At 46.4% G+C, this 14,808-nt stretch overlaps 1 protein-coding gene across 3 annotated transcripts in view; it reads right to left on the bottom strand.

Annotated features, from left to right (window-relative positions):
• PTPRT (protein tyrosine phosphatase receptor type T) overlaps nucleotides 1–14,808 on the bottom strand; it is an 800,956-nt gene that overhangs the window by 680,531 nt on the left and 105,617 nt on the right. For all 3 annotated transcript variants that reach the window (XM_042930943.1, XM_042930944.1, XM_042930945.1), the window contains exon 5: nucleotides 5,926–6,100. In XM_042930943.1, coding sequence (XP_042786877.1) covers nucleotides 5,926–6,100 — 175 coding nt within the window. The remainder of the gene's footprint in view (nucleotides 1–5,925; nucleotides 6,101–14,808) is intronic.

Here is a 14,808-nt window from a genome sequence, read left to right as displayed (position 1 = left end):
CAATAAAGCATTTCTGCAACTGACTTTGAATAACAGGCTGCCTTTGGTGATCTCCATCGTATTTCCAAGAGAGATCTTAAATTTCTATCTTACAGGTTATTGTTCCTTTAAGTAGGACAAGGAAAAATGGACAACGTACTCGAGTAATATCCCTTAAAACAACAGTAAAATATAGGAGCGTCTGGATGGCTCAGTCAGTTAAGTGTCCAACTTTGGCTCAGGCTATGATCTCATGGTTCATGGGTTTGAGCCCCACGCTGGGCTCTGAGTCAACAGCGCGGAGCCTGGAGCCTACTTTAGATTCTGTGTCTCTCTCGCTCGCTCTCTGTCCCTCCCCTGCTTGTGTACTCTCTCTCTCTCTCAAAAATAAGCAGTAAAAAACTTTTTAAATAATAGTAAAATATGATTACTGATGGTTACAGATATAACTGTGTGGGTATCCACTTTGTACTAGGATCTATACATGTATTGTCTCCCTCTCATAATGGATCCAATTAGATACATTCATCCCATTGAACAGATGAGGAACCTGAGGCCTAGGGGGAACACATAATTTGCCCAGAGTCACCCATACGGGGGGGAGGAGGGGGCAGGACTGAAATTGAAGCTCAGGTGTGTTCACATCCAAAATCCCTACTCTTGATCCCATCAAGCTGCCCTGGTAGGAAGTCACATGAGTACTTAAAACAGAACATCAGGCACTCAGTGCTGGTATCAGACTTCTACTTCTGTTATATAGAGTTGGAAAACAGATTCAAAAATCACTGCCAGCAACAAATTTTTATCTTAGCAAATTTTCATCAGTCGCATACCTGCATAATGTGGACTGAAGACACCTATGTCCTTGGGATAAGCAAAAACATCTTGGAATCTAAGATAGGAGGAAATCCAGAAATGGGAAGAGAATAGTGCATTTGTGAGCACTGGTCCGGAACAGGCAGGTTGAGGGACTGGACTATCAATTGTGCAAAACCTCAATTATAGAGTAATCTAATGTATACCCAGGTACATTATCACAATTCAATAAACAGCTCTTCATTATTAAGTAATTCCAATTTGCTTTCATTTTGATCTGTGTTGCCCTGAGAATTTGATATTACCTACACTCAAATTAGGTGGTATCTTCTGAAGCGCTGATGCTCACAATCCTGGGATAGCACATGAAGCACAAGCCAGCCAGCCATAAACACACCTATTTAGACAGAGACATTACTTGGCACGGTGCACACACCTGCTATGGACACTGTCAGAGGGCGCTCCACCCATCTCTGGGCACCCTTGGGCACCGAGGGACCCTGTGACCTCCCAAATGCAGGATGGCCTGAGTTCTGAACGAGTGCTGCCATGTGGTCAGATGGTTGAGCGCAAGAAGGAACAGCTACTTTTCCTTTCTCCCAAGATTCCTAGCTCACCAGTGGTGGACACAGGAGGGGACCTGGGGCATCTGACCTAGCATGGACCCCATGACCCAAACCCCATGATCCATGACCCAAACTTGTCAACCCAAACAAGCCCACATGTCAGCACCCACTTTTATATCTCCTCCCTCCCTTTCCCCATGATCAGCACATGACTCTATGGGGAGAGACCACCAGTCTCCCTTTGCAGAGGAGGCCTTACATGACTTCTCCAAGGCCACAGAGATAGCAATCAAACCACCACTGGGTCATGCGTCCTATCCCCACACACCCACCCAGTCCTTCACCATCTCTTACTCTCTTACCTGGGAAATCACACGAACCACGACTGTTTATTTAACAAACACTTCTAAGGGCAACAAGCCAGGCACTGTTCTAAGAACTTCTACATCCATTGTCTCATTGAATCCTCTGGCTGGACACACACCACTCTGAGGTAGGTAATCCTACATCTCTATTCCCAGATGAGCCAGCTTTATTGGAAGAGGCTGATGTTCAAGGTCATAGCGCTGGGACAAGATAGGCCTGGATTTGAACCCATGCATCAGGGCACTTTCCTGTGTCTGAATTGGAATAAAATGAAGAAAACCTGGGGGAAAATGTGCCCAGGGCTGGTTTTCCTTCTAGGACACGTGGCATGGCAGGGGTCAGCTGCCTCCCCCTCAGCACACACCATCTGTGTGATGTGTAAACCAGGAACAGGAAGTTACATTTGGGGAGCGCCATCCCCTAAGACAAGACTTAGCCCTTGAAAATACTTTCATCTTCTCAAATTTTCTCCATTTCCTGAAAGAAGATTTATGTTTATTCCTTTTTTTTTTTTTAACGTTTATTTATTTCTGAAGGAGAGAGACACAGAGTGTGAGTAGGGGAGGGGCAGAGAGAGAGGGGAACACACAGAATCCGAAGGAGGCTCCAGGCTCTGAGCTGTCAGCACAGAGCCCAACACGGGGCTCAAACCCACAAACCGCGAGATCATGACCGGAGCCGAAGTCGAACACGTAACCGACCGAGCCACCCAGGTGCCCCTACTTTTTTTTAAGTGCAAATATTTCTTTAAGTGTAAATATTTCAGTACTAAAGTATCTAGCCATCCTGCTCAGTCATGGCCAGGGGCTCCAAGAGGCCAGTGAGTCACAGGACACTTTCCCCCAGATGCTGCCTTCACATGGGTTCCTGGCCAGACATCACTGCTGCTTCTGGGTGTCCCCTGCTTTTCATTTTACTTGGCTTGGCAACCGTTAGCTATTTAGGAGTGTGTGGGTAAAAAGAAATAAATCCATTTCCCCTGGAATCTGGAAGGTAGTAAGTACTCCACTCCAGAGAGGAGGGGAGCAGTGATGGAGAAAGCAGGAGTTAAAAGGCCAAGTTAACAGCAGCTCCAGAGACTCTTGTCATGAGTTTGCATGCAGTCTGGTTGCCTTCAACACTGTTTTTGACATCATGACACCAGGTGCCAACAAGGTCACAACCCTGAGGCCGTCCAAAGACGGCTGAAATAGCATGAGCCAACACCCAGCGGAACCCCAGCTCTGCCCCTTAGGACAGTCTCTCAACCTGGCTGTGGTTGTTCTCCCCGCTGTAAAATGAATTAAAATAAAACTAAGGTATGGTGCCATAGTTAGGACTAAATGAGATCACGTATGTGAAATGACTTCTACATTCAAGGGGCTCAGCTTCTAGCTTGCCACCAACTAAAAAAAGGAAAAATAATGGTCGCTACAAACAAGTGCTATCCCAAAAGGTTTTCTTTGTTTTTCAAAAGTTTGAGAGAGAGAGAGAGCGAGCACGTGCACATGAGATCACTTGTGCTATTGGGGGAAGGGGAGAGAGAAGGAGAGACAGAATCCCAAGCAGGCTCCGTGCTGTCAGCTCAGAGCCCGATGTGGGGCTCGAACTCAGGAACTGTGAGATCATGACTCGAGCCAAGATCAAGAGTCAGACACTCAACTGACTGAACCACCCAGGCACCTGCCATAAAAGCCTTTCTCAAGATGTAGTAAGAGGGGAGCAGGTTGCAGAGAAGGCGCACTGTGAAGGAGACCTCTGAAGGAGGACACCCAGCACGTCCCTGAAAAGAGAACAGCGAGCGCTGTAGGTAAAGGCACTGGGGGCAGCAGGGCTCCCGGATCATAGTGAGAAACGTGGCCAGTGCACTGTTCCCACAGAAGCCCTAACCCCAGCCCATGCACAGCCCACAAAGGATCAATCACTGTCCCAATGAACCCTGACCACCCTTTCAAACCAAGGCAATGATGCTTCCCCATGGAGATGCCATCCTCAGTCCCAAAGGCTTTGGGACTTGGTAACCCACATCTCCTCCTCCACAACTGGGACGGAAAGGAAGAATAAACCAAGCATTTTCTGATTCCAATTGTGCAAAAAGATCAGAGTGCTACACTAGCTGCCCCACTCACTCATCCTGTTACCTCCTTACCGGCCTGGTGCCAGGCACCTGCAAGGTGTGGGCAGGCCGTGGAGAGAAAGCATGAGCAAACACAGTCTGTTCTCTGGTGGGTCCCCACCGCAGAGCAGGAGGCTGCCACAGGAGGGATATAATGAACTTCTGCAGGGGGCGGCTCAGGAAATTACATATTCACCTAGTGCCTGAAAGGCCTGCAGAGGCCACTGTGTTACCAAAATCAATCTTATGTTACCAAAACAGCAGACATATGAGCCTAATGTGATTGAAATGATGCTTTCTTTTATGTATTAATGGCACTCAATGTCAATGATTTTAAGATGATTTTTCCCTCTGTTGATTGTTCTGTTCATGACTGCCTAATTTGTTGATCTTCAGCTTAAGTGTACATGGCATTATGGAGATGAAATGAGTTCCTGCTGAGGCCAATAACTCATTTACGCATCCATCATTCAATAAGTATTTTAAGGTTGAGCCTTTCGAAATGACCAACCGCGCAGGTCAAAACAGTTGAACGCTGGCAGTTTTGTATTTGGGCAAACTCAGCACTTGGGCCATGCCCGTGGCTAAGTCTGGGGACCTCATGAACCATGAACAAAATGAAAAATGCCTCGATTCTCACAGAGCTCGTCTTCTAAAGGGCAAGATGGAGAACTACCAAGAACATGAATAAAGGAAAAATAAAATTTTGAAGTGTGATAAGTACTTAATCACACGTACACAAGGTGACACGATAGAGAGCACCCAGCAGCACAAGGGCTGGGGACATTCTCTCAGAGAAGATGGCATGAGGATGTTCAAGCTAAGACCTGAATGATAACAATTGGTCAGCTGTGTGAATATCCATCTAGAGTCAGGACAGCCCAGGAGAGAAACTCTCAGACTATAACCCCCAATCTAGGTTCAGGCAAGGCTATCGGTTACATGGGGTCCAGCAAATAGAGGTCAAGGCCCTCACCCGAACCCATACTTTGTCCCAGAAAACCAACTCAGGAGACTTCTAGGGAGTCGATCCAGGTTTTCACTTTCATACACCCTGGGTATCATTCTACAGCTAGCAGAAGATGAATAGGTTCATTATTTCATTCAGTAAGTTATGCTATATTAAAATTTTAATCGGTGAACATAATGCTGGAAAATGAGTACATCCATATGCTACTTTTTTCCAGGGTAAACTGTCAAACCACTTTTTGCAAAAGCAGTATTACGACACAAAGAAAAATCCATAAAGATGCTCATATTCTTTGGCCCTACCAACTCTACCCCTAGGGCATTTATCCAAGGAAATAATCTGGTTCAATGGAATAAAAATGTTCTCTTTTGGAAGAACTCCATTGAGGTGTTAATTGATGCACAAAGGCAAGATAAAACAAAAACGAAAACACCTGGAATTACCTAAATGACTACAAATAGGGAGGTTTTAAGAAATGGGATGATTCACTTGATGAAATAGTATACAACCATTAAGCATTAAAACAAAGATTATATAGGCTTTCAAAAATAAATGTGATATCCGGCTCCTTGGAGGAATCAGAAAAGGAAGCAATGTGCATATTTTAATGTAAAGCATGTCAACAATACCTCAAGGTGAACAAGAACAAGAAAATTGAAAAGAATTGAATCAAGGCCAGTAGGGTGGGGGTTATTTCAGAAGTCCTTCTGAAATATTGTCATTACATCGAATTTTCAATAAACAATCCCTCAGAAATAATTCTATTCTCTGAACATGGCAACAGAACACAACCAAAACACAAGGACATTGGCTCATTCTAACTTTAAATGCAAAATAAAGCCAAATTTGGAGATGTCTTCCATGTTATAGACCCACAGGCTTGCACAAGTGGACCTTATGAGTAAGGCTCAACTTGGAAGAATAATGCAAAATTCCATGATTTTACAGTAACTTCACTTCTTTCTTTGCAGAGTGTGGGAATGGGGGACTGGAAATCTTGTGTCCTTCAAATAACAGGAAGGAGCAGCAGGAGATGAGAACAGGCACCTCAGTTCCTTGCACCCTCTGAGGATGGGGCCACAGCAGCCCCTGAAATCAGGCCTGCAGGAGAAGCACACGCTGGGGGCACTCACCTTTCACAATCAGCTCAGCGTAGTTGGACACACCAGAGCCGCCGTCAGAACGGATCACACAGCGGTACTTGCTCACGCTCCGCTGGGCAGTGTCCGCCACACTGACCGTGGCTGAGAAGCGTCTGTGGTTGACCACCCGGGTGACCATGAGGGCCGTGTCCCTGCCATTCCATTGCTGCAGGACAGAGGTAGGGAGGGGGGGAGAGCAGAAACCATATCATCACAGGGCACCAGGTGACCTCCAGCTGGGAAGCCCCAACTGTCCCCACACCCCTGGGGCCAAGGCTTTCCATAAGGAGGGGTCTCCGTGGCTGGCTTTTGCAAGTGATCTAATGCAGGTATAAACTTCGTTAGGGAGCCGATTCAAGAATGCAGGTGCCTAATGGCAATACAGGGCACAGGCCTTCTCTCAACACCTTGGTTCCTTGCTTGGCCTGCGTCTAAGGTTGGCACTTGCCTGCCTTCCTCCCATTTTCCTTCATCTCTTAAGCAGAGCCCACAGGGTTCCCCCAAAGACAGATTCAGGTAGGTTCCTGAAAATATAGGCCCTCAAGTGACAAACAGCCTGGCCCCCAGCTCCTTGGCTGGTGCCCTGATAACCACACACAGGCTATCTGTGTCCCCAGGCATGGTGTGGACGGGGGCTTCCTGGCACGTCTCCTCCTTGGCATTTGCTGTTTCCCCTGCCTGGAACCTTCTGTCTGCCTGGGGACACTCCCTCACCCTTAAAAACCTATGCTCAGCCCATCACCATCTCTAGCAAGTTCCCCTGTCATACCACCTTCTGGAAGCTAGTCACTCTCTTTTGTATGGTGCAAACCTTCCATGCATTTTTGCCTACACACGTTTCCCACTGGAGACTAGACTATGAGCTCCCCAAGGGCATGACTTTGCCCCTTGCATCTACAGCACCGTGCCCGACCTCCAGACTTGGTAACCGTTTCTAGAATCAAGATGGATGCACAAGCATTTCTGTCTGCACCATGCTACATCTCAGGTGTGATATTTTGAGTTTGAATGAGACCCTTCAACAGCAGCAAGTTAAGATAACTGGTAAGGCTCGTGCATGAGGAGGCAGCTTGTGTGAATATTTATTAAGCATCTACTATGAGCCAGACCCTGAATCTCCTTCTTAATCCTCCCAACCTTGTGTGACATGTGTATTACTTCTGCTCTTCTTAGCAGAATCCAAATGTCTGTGTGGCCGAGTAAACAGGCAGAGCCAGCAAGTCCCTTAGCCAGCTTTTCCAGCTTCAGGTCAAGCGTCTTTTCACCAAGACCCCATCCTCACTGCCTTTATTTAATTTTCTTTTCCCAAAGTAAAATTGAGTGCTTTAATTGTCTAGTTGGATTTCAGAAAACCTTAGGACTTATGGCATCCTCCATGCCCGGAAACTTCCATGAAGCAATCTTCACTTCCTGTCCAAAGTAAATGCTTCCAGCATACGTGTGACCTGCTTCCATCCATCCACGGACCCATCAGTGATGTCAGGACTGGGATATGAGAGAGGGTAGAGCTACTGTGCTCAGCTGTCCCAAGGGAATGAGATGGCAGGGGAGGGCAGTGAGCAAAAAGCCAAGAAACACAGAGAAACCAAGGCCTCGATCTGACCGGCTCCAGGCTGGACAGGGAGACTGCAGGTGATGGTTTTCTTCTTTTTTACCTTTTGGCATTCTCTGGACTTTCTGCCTCAAATATGGCTTTTATACTTGAAAGTAATAAAATAAGTGGGTTTTTTGTAAAAGCATGGCAGTGTGAGGGGCAGCCATAACCCCCTCCCATTCCAGAAAGTAAGCAACATGGCCGAACAAGAACGATACAAGGCATCCACCGAAGGGAGCACTCATCAAGGCTGAGTCTGCCCACCTTCTGCCGCATGCTCTGACACGCTTTTGCAAGAGTTGGAACAACCTGCTCACACCATGAGAACTGACCAGACACCAGACACAATTCCCTCTCCCAAAACAGTGCAGGGAGGAAGTAGAGGGCATTCTGGCAAATGCCAGGAATGCGTCCTCATTTGAGGAAACGTTGGCTGAACCCAGGGAAAGGCCTCAGAAGAGATGAGTCGCCAAAAAATTTAGCCCATTTTTCTCACTACTGAGCAGGCCCTTCAGACCTGGAAAGGGAGTGACAAGGCTCTGGGTATTTTCTAATCTAACTGACTTATATCATCATTAACACTTTGATCTCTTCTTTTCTTTTTTAAAAAAAATTTTTAACGTTTATTTATATTTGAGAAGGACAATGCACAAGCAGGGGAGGGGCAGAGGGAGACGAAGAATCTGAGGCAGGCTCCAGGCTCTGAGCTGTCAGCACAGAGCCGGACACAGGGCTCGTGAGATCATGACCTATTACCTCCACTGTTTATGGGAGGAAACTGAGGCTCAGAGAAGCACCTACCTGCCTGGGCTGGCACAGCTTGCAAGTGGCAGAGCTGGGATCTGAAAGCAGGCCACCTGGCGGCAGAGCATGGCCTACAGATACCATGTGTTGTTCAGATGAGGGGTGACTACTCCCCACCCTTCACCCCCTCATTTCCAAATGTGGAAGAGGGTGGGTAACGGGCATAGCCAAGATCCATCTATTTGCCACCAATTTCTTAGCTGAGGACAAAAAAAAAAAAAAAAAAAAAGGCACAGACAGGGTAAACAAAGGGATGTTGTGTGAGGGGGAACAAGCAAAAATGCATAGGTCCCGACAAGACAGCTCATCAGACACAGAGCTTTTCCTCCGACCTCCAATGTTTTGAACAGTGAAGTAATGTGGGGGGATAAGAAGGGAGACACCGAGAGCAAGGCCGGCACATGAACTCTACAGACCATGACTCAAGAGGTGAGTGGAGAAGGAAAAGTATGAAGAAAGAAAATCAACCTCAAAAGAATTATGGGAAACAAACGATGCCATTTGCAGGATTCACAAGGGCACAGGAAGTGAACAGTAGAATCAACAGTGTATAAAAACAGTGATGGGGGGAGGGAGGTTGGACAGGCGGATCACAAAAAAAGGCACAGATAAAAGGACAGGAGGAAGGCAAACTGACAAAGAAAACAGACACCAGACCAGGAAGCACCAGGTGAATAACTGGTACTCCTGAAGACAGAAGCTGAGGGAACGGAAATCAAATCATACCCCAACATCTATCAGCTCACTTTCCTGGGTGAAAATAAGACCTAAATCTTCAGACTGAAATGGCCTATTATCTACTTGATAGAATTTATGAAGATCACAACAATTGAGGTACACATTTTACTTCATAAAAATATTGGATGTTAAGGATAAAGAAGTATATAAACATCCAGGGAGGGGCCCCTGGGTGGCTCAGTCGGTTAAGTGTCCAACTTCGGCTCAGGTCATGATCTCACAGTCCGTGAGTTCGAGCCCCGCATCAGGCTCTGTGCTGACAGCTCAGAGCCTGGAGCCTGTTTCAGATTCCGTGTCTCCCTCTCTCTCTGACCCTCCCCCCATTCATGCTCTGTCTCTCTCTGTCTCAAAAATAAACATTAAAAAAATTTTTTTTTAAAAATCCAGGGAAAAAATGTGCTGATAAATAAACAAACAAACCAATCTGATATAAAACTCCTGGGCCACCATTGTTCCCTAAGCCCAGGCAGACTCTCTCCTGGATGTGGCTGGTCCCTCAGGGGTCACAGGTGAGCTCCCATGAGGCTAGGTACTTCAGAGAGAGGGCAGAGCTGGAGGTAGGGAAAGACAGGATAGGAAATGATAAGACAAATGCAAGCAAATGCCCAATATGTGCAGCCTTGGGTTGTGATTTCATTTCTCTTAGCTTTGATTTCTTCATACCTACGATGGATTTGATATTGGTGCCCCCTTTATGACATTATCATGATGGATAAATGAGAAGGGGTACAAAACAGCACATAAAGGAGTATTCTGGCGGGAGCAGAGCTCTCCAAATTAACCATGAAAAGTGGGTTACACAGGATAATGGCTCCCTAAAATGTCCATATCCTGACAGAGTGACATTAACTGACGGCTTAATGATGGAGGAAGGAGCCATGAGCCAAAGAATGCAGGCAGCTTCCAGAAGGTAAGGGAGTGAATTTTCCTCTAGAACCTCCAGACTGAATGCAGCCCAACCAATACCTCCCTGTAGCCCTGGAAGAGCCATTTCCGACTTCTCATCTCCACCACTGCAAGGTTATAAACCTGTGTTGTTTTTAGCCACTAAGTCTGCCTAATTTGTGACAACAGCAATAAGAAACTAACACAAACAGCAAAGGGCTGATTGAGTGTAAAACGTTCCTTTTTCATATTTAGTTCAAATTTTATTTTGCTGTAACCTCCAGGATTATTTACTTTTCTTATTAATGATGTCAGCTTCCAGCAGAACCAGAGAAGAAGAAGTGCATCCCCTGAATAATTCACATTTTTCTCTTTAGTTCCCGAACTACCAGGCTTTCTCCCATCGAAGGATAGGAAATTGCAGGTTGTCTTATAAAATCTCTGGAAAATAGGCCTTTTGATAATCACACTTATCATATTGGGAGCAGACAATGGCAGGACAGGAATGGGCACGAGGGCCCAGAGCCATGATGGGAAATGGCACGGTGATGGACCCCAGGCAAGGAGAAATGAAGGTTAAGTTCAGAGAGATGAGCCCAGATGGAAGGGCAAGGAGGTGCTGGACGTCAAGACATGAGCAGCAACCCAGGAGCCGAGATCAGGAGAGATTCTAGAAGATCAGGCATTGTGACAAGCTCAGGGCCCAGAACACGGTGGCAGCGTGGAGAAGGGACTGACACAGAGGGCATACATAAGCAGCACAGGTTGCAGTCACTGTCTCAGCCCCAGACACAGGCAGAAAAGAAAACACAAGGGGAGAAAACAAGAGCAGGTTTCATCAAACCAGGAACAGACCCACAAGCAAATGAGCAGGTTTGAGTAGGCACAGGGAGGGATGGAGAGGCACGATGCCAAGAACCTGAAATGGACCTCAGCCCAGGGACAAGGTGGGAGAGTACATCCTCCCAACCAAGATGCCGGGTGCCATGTAAATGCACAGTCATACAGATGCTAGGGTGCTAGGAAAGAGGATGACAGAGAAGAGAAGCCAAAGTCCTGGGAAAAGCCAGACAGAAGCAAGGCATGGATGATGCTGGTGGAAGCCTGGGGAAGAATCTGTCAGACCCCCAGGTCACCACTCCCACACGCTGGAAACTTTCTTTCGACTCCTATGGTATTTTGCACATGTAAGTATATCCTTCCTCTGAAATTTCAGGCACACTTCCTTTCTTCCTTCAGACCTATGTCCGTTATTCTAACATGGAGTCATTTCCAGCCCCTCTGTGTCCGTGGCAAATTGGATAAATTTCCCAGTGAGCACTGACAGGGCTGGGTTTCCCAGAAGCAGAGTCTGAGACATGGTGACCTACCGAGTGCCCCGAGGACAAAGTGGGTAAAGGACACAGTGAGAAAAGGAGCCTAGCAAGAATGTTATCAAAACTTAGTCCAGCTTCAGCCTGACTCCATGGGACCTCGGGAGCCTTTAAATGTACCAGAGTTGATCCTAGCTTGAGGCAAGGAGCCAGGACTGGTAGCCCATGTCAGTCAGTCACTGGTCAGGACCTGCCAGGTGGGAAAAGGAGAAAATTGTTCCCATTAGCCCCAGGGCAGTTCTTTGGGGAAGGGGTAGCTGTGAGCCTATAGCAGCCAACTGCCCAGTGCCTTAGGACTGGGGGGCGCTGGCTCTTAAAGGACACCATCACAAACACCAATAGCATCCACTCTAACCCAGCACTTTCCCATCTCTGTCTCCTCCTATGGTAACTCAAACGCGGGGTCTCCTGAAGTCCCAAAAGCCACTGCCTTGAGATCTGCTGGCAGTCTACCCCAGAATCAATGTTTAAAAAGCCAGAATGGGTGGGGTGGGGGGGACCAGGCTGAGAACTGACTTCAGAGAACACTCCCTATGTGGGAAAGTTGGAGCACCCCTGCAATCACACCCTACTTCCCCCAAAAGTCAACACATCTCCCAGGAATCAAGAGCTCCATGACTGAGTTTGATAAATATTTTATTTAACCTAACAGGATTTGTCTGAGCATATATTAAGTGAAAGTCACATTAACGTTTTCTAAGTACAATCTGTGCTAGACACTGTGTTAACTGGCTTACATGACAGAATTCACTTAATCCTTTAAAAATCTCTGTGAAAGTACTTCTCCAAGGGTGAAGTTCCTGGGCCATCACCATCACCTGAATAGTTGCTGGAAAAGCACATTTTAAAGAGAATCCCAGGGCTGATATCCGTTTCTAGATATTGTTTGTTGGGGTTGGCAATCTGAGTTTTTTCCTCCTTACATACTCTGTTACTAATTCCAACAAAACAGCAAAAAGGGTAAACTATACACATAAAGTTGAGTACTGAAACACCATGCTTCGTGAAGGACAACAGGGTCAGCATGGAAAAAGCTATGTTCTTAGAATGATCCAGAACACTGGCTCTCAAAATGTGGTCTACACATCCACTATATGAGCATCCCCTGCAAAGTTGTTAGAAATGCAAATTCTCTGGCCCCACCCTAGACGTTAAGTCAGGAACTCTAGGGGTGGAGCCATTCTAGTTTGGTTTTGGGTTGTTGTTTTTTTTTAAGTATATTTATTTAATAGAGAGAGAGTGTGAGCAGGAGAGGGGTAGAGAGGGACAGAGAGAATCCCAAGCAGGCTCCAGGCTCAACACGGAGCCCATCGTAGGGCTCAATCCCATGACCTCGAGATCATGACCAGAGCAGAGATCATGACCTAAGCCGAAATCAAGACTCAGACATTTAACCAGGTGAACCACCCAGGTGCCCAGTTCAGTTTTAACAAACCCTCCAGGTACTTCTCATGCATGACAAAGCATGAGATAAGCCCTATTAATGCTATTTTACAGGGCACCTGGGTGGCTCAGTCAGTTAAGCAGCCTACTGAGGCTTAGGTCATGATCTCATGGTTTGCAAGTCAAGCCTTGCATTGGGCTCTGCACTGACAGCTCAGAGCCTAGAGCCTGCTTCAGGTTCTGGCTCCCCCGCCCCTCAAAAATAAACATTAAAAAAATGCTACAAGTGAGAAAACCGAGGCAGAGAGAGGTCAAGCAACATGCTTTATGAATAGTACTTCTTAAACTACTGTACATACAAATCCCCTGGGGATCTCATTAAAAAGGCAGATTCCAATTCAGTGAGTCTGTTGGGGAAGAGTCCATGAACCAACCACACGAGTACTAGCACGTCCTTATATGACTTTGCTGAGTGACTAAGTTACAGAGTGGACCCAGGTGATCTGATTCCAGAGAATGAGACTTTAAAATCACATTGCCAAAACACCATCCATATATGACAACACATGGTTCACAATGACTCTGAGAAAGGAGGGTAGAGTACGCAGATTATTCAAAGAACATCAACTGCCATCTTGCAGGAAACGATTGCTCCAGAGAAAACAGTTTGGGAAATGCTGTAACAGAAGCCCAGATGCCTAGCTTTCTGGAAACCTCAGCGGTCTCTAATCCAGAAATATCTATGTGAAGATGCTTTGCCCAAGCATTGTCCCACATCCTTGGCTAACAGACTCTCTGAATACGTTATTAAGCAATGGCGTACCTGATATGTTATTAGGTTCAGGTAAGGTTTTCTTAACCCAGCTTCATCAGTCTAAAACAGTGGTTCTCAAAAGTTAGCAGGCATTGCAATTACCTCCAGGGTGAATCAGCAGGTCAGGGGTGAGGCTAGATAATCTGCATCTCTAACAAGTTCCCTAGTGATGCTGATGCTGCTCACTTTGTCCTAGGTCTCCAAGACTTGAAGATTATGGTCCTCTTAAGTCCCTGAATGCAAAGGAAGAAGCCAAACCATACCTCATAATACGGGAATGGAAACATCCCTTAAATCCAGGCCACTTCCTGTGGTTGAGCAAGTGGTCGCTGCACCAAAGATGCCCAGCCACTGGTGTGACATTCAAATCCAGCTCATGCTTTACTGCTCAGACCAGTCCAGACCACCAGCTCACTGAGTCCACTTGGAGGAAGGTTATCTGTTTTCTTTGCCCAAAGGCTTTGTCTGCTTGCCAAGCTCTAAGCCCACAAAGATGCTGCTTTCCAGAAGGTGAACCTTAGTCCCAATTCATCCATCCAGGGGGTGCATATCTTCTTAATTGAACAAAGGCATAGTTTAAGCTAAGCTGTCGTCCTGCTTAATCCCATTTTATACTCATGCCTCCCTCATCATGGCGACAGCTTCCTTTGAAATCTCTCGTTTTTCTTTCTTCACTTTCATCTGCTGGTCTCTCTTTTACAACAACTCAAATTCCACCTTTCCTTAGCTTTTTGTTTGTTTACATTATTTGAGAGTCACACTCTCTGCAAGAACAGGTGTTGCAAATACCCACACGTTAGTATTTCTGACCCTAGCATGCACGCATCCTTCCACCCTCAGGCAAGACCTATCCTCAGGAACTACCTAGAGAGGAAATCACAGAAACACCGGATGCCACGGACGATCTGCTGTTTTCACACTACTCTATGAGCTACTGAGGCATCTCTAATGGCCTCATCATTTTGCAATTCCCCCTCCCCTCTGCTCCTATGTCATGGCATTATTCCCTTCACAGAGAGATAAGACAGAGCCTGCAAAAATGGCTGTCATTATTTCAGAGAGAGCATGCAGGCTTGTAATTGATTTGTGATTGGTGGAAGTGGGCACAGTATGGTCTTTAATAAAAGGGAGCTGTGTGCAACAGACGTGATGGCTGTTTTATAGAAGATACTCTAATACAGGGTCCAGAAAGCCTTCTCTGAGCTGCTTTGTGCTTCTCTCTCTCTCTCTCTCTCTCTCTCTCTCTCTCACACACACACACACACACACACGGACACGGAAAA

The sequence above is a fragment of the Panthera leo genome, chromosome A3, assembly GCF_018350215.1.
Source record: "Panthera leo isolate Ple1 chromosome A3, P.leo_Ple1_pat1.1, whole genome shotgun sequence".
In the NCBI taxonomy this organism is placed as follows: domain Eukaryota; kingdom Metazoa; phylum Chordata; class Mammalia; order Carnivora; family Felidae; genus Panthera; species Panthera leo.
This window is presented reverse-complemented; position numbering and strand designations above follow the sequence as displayed.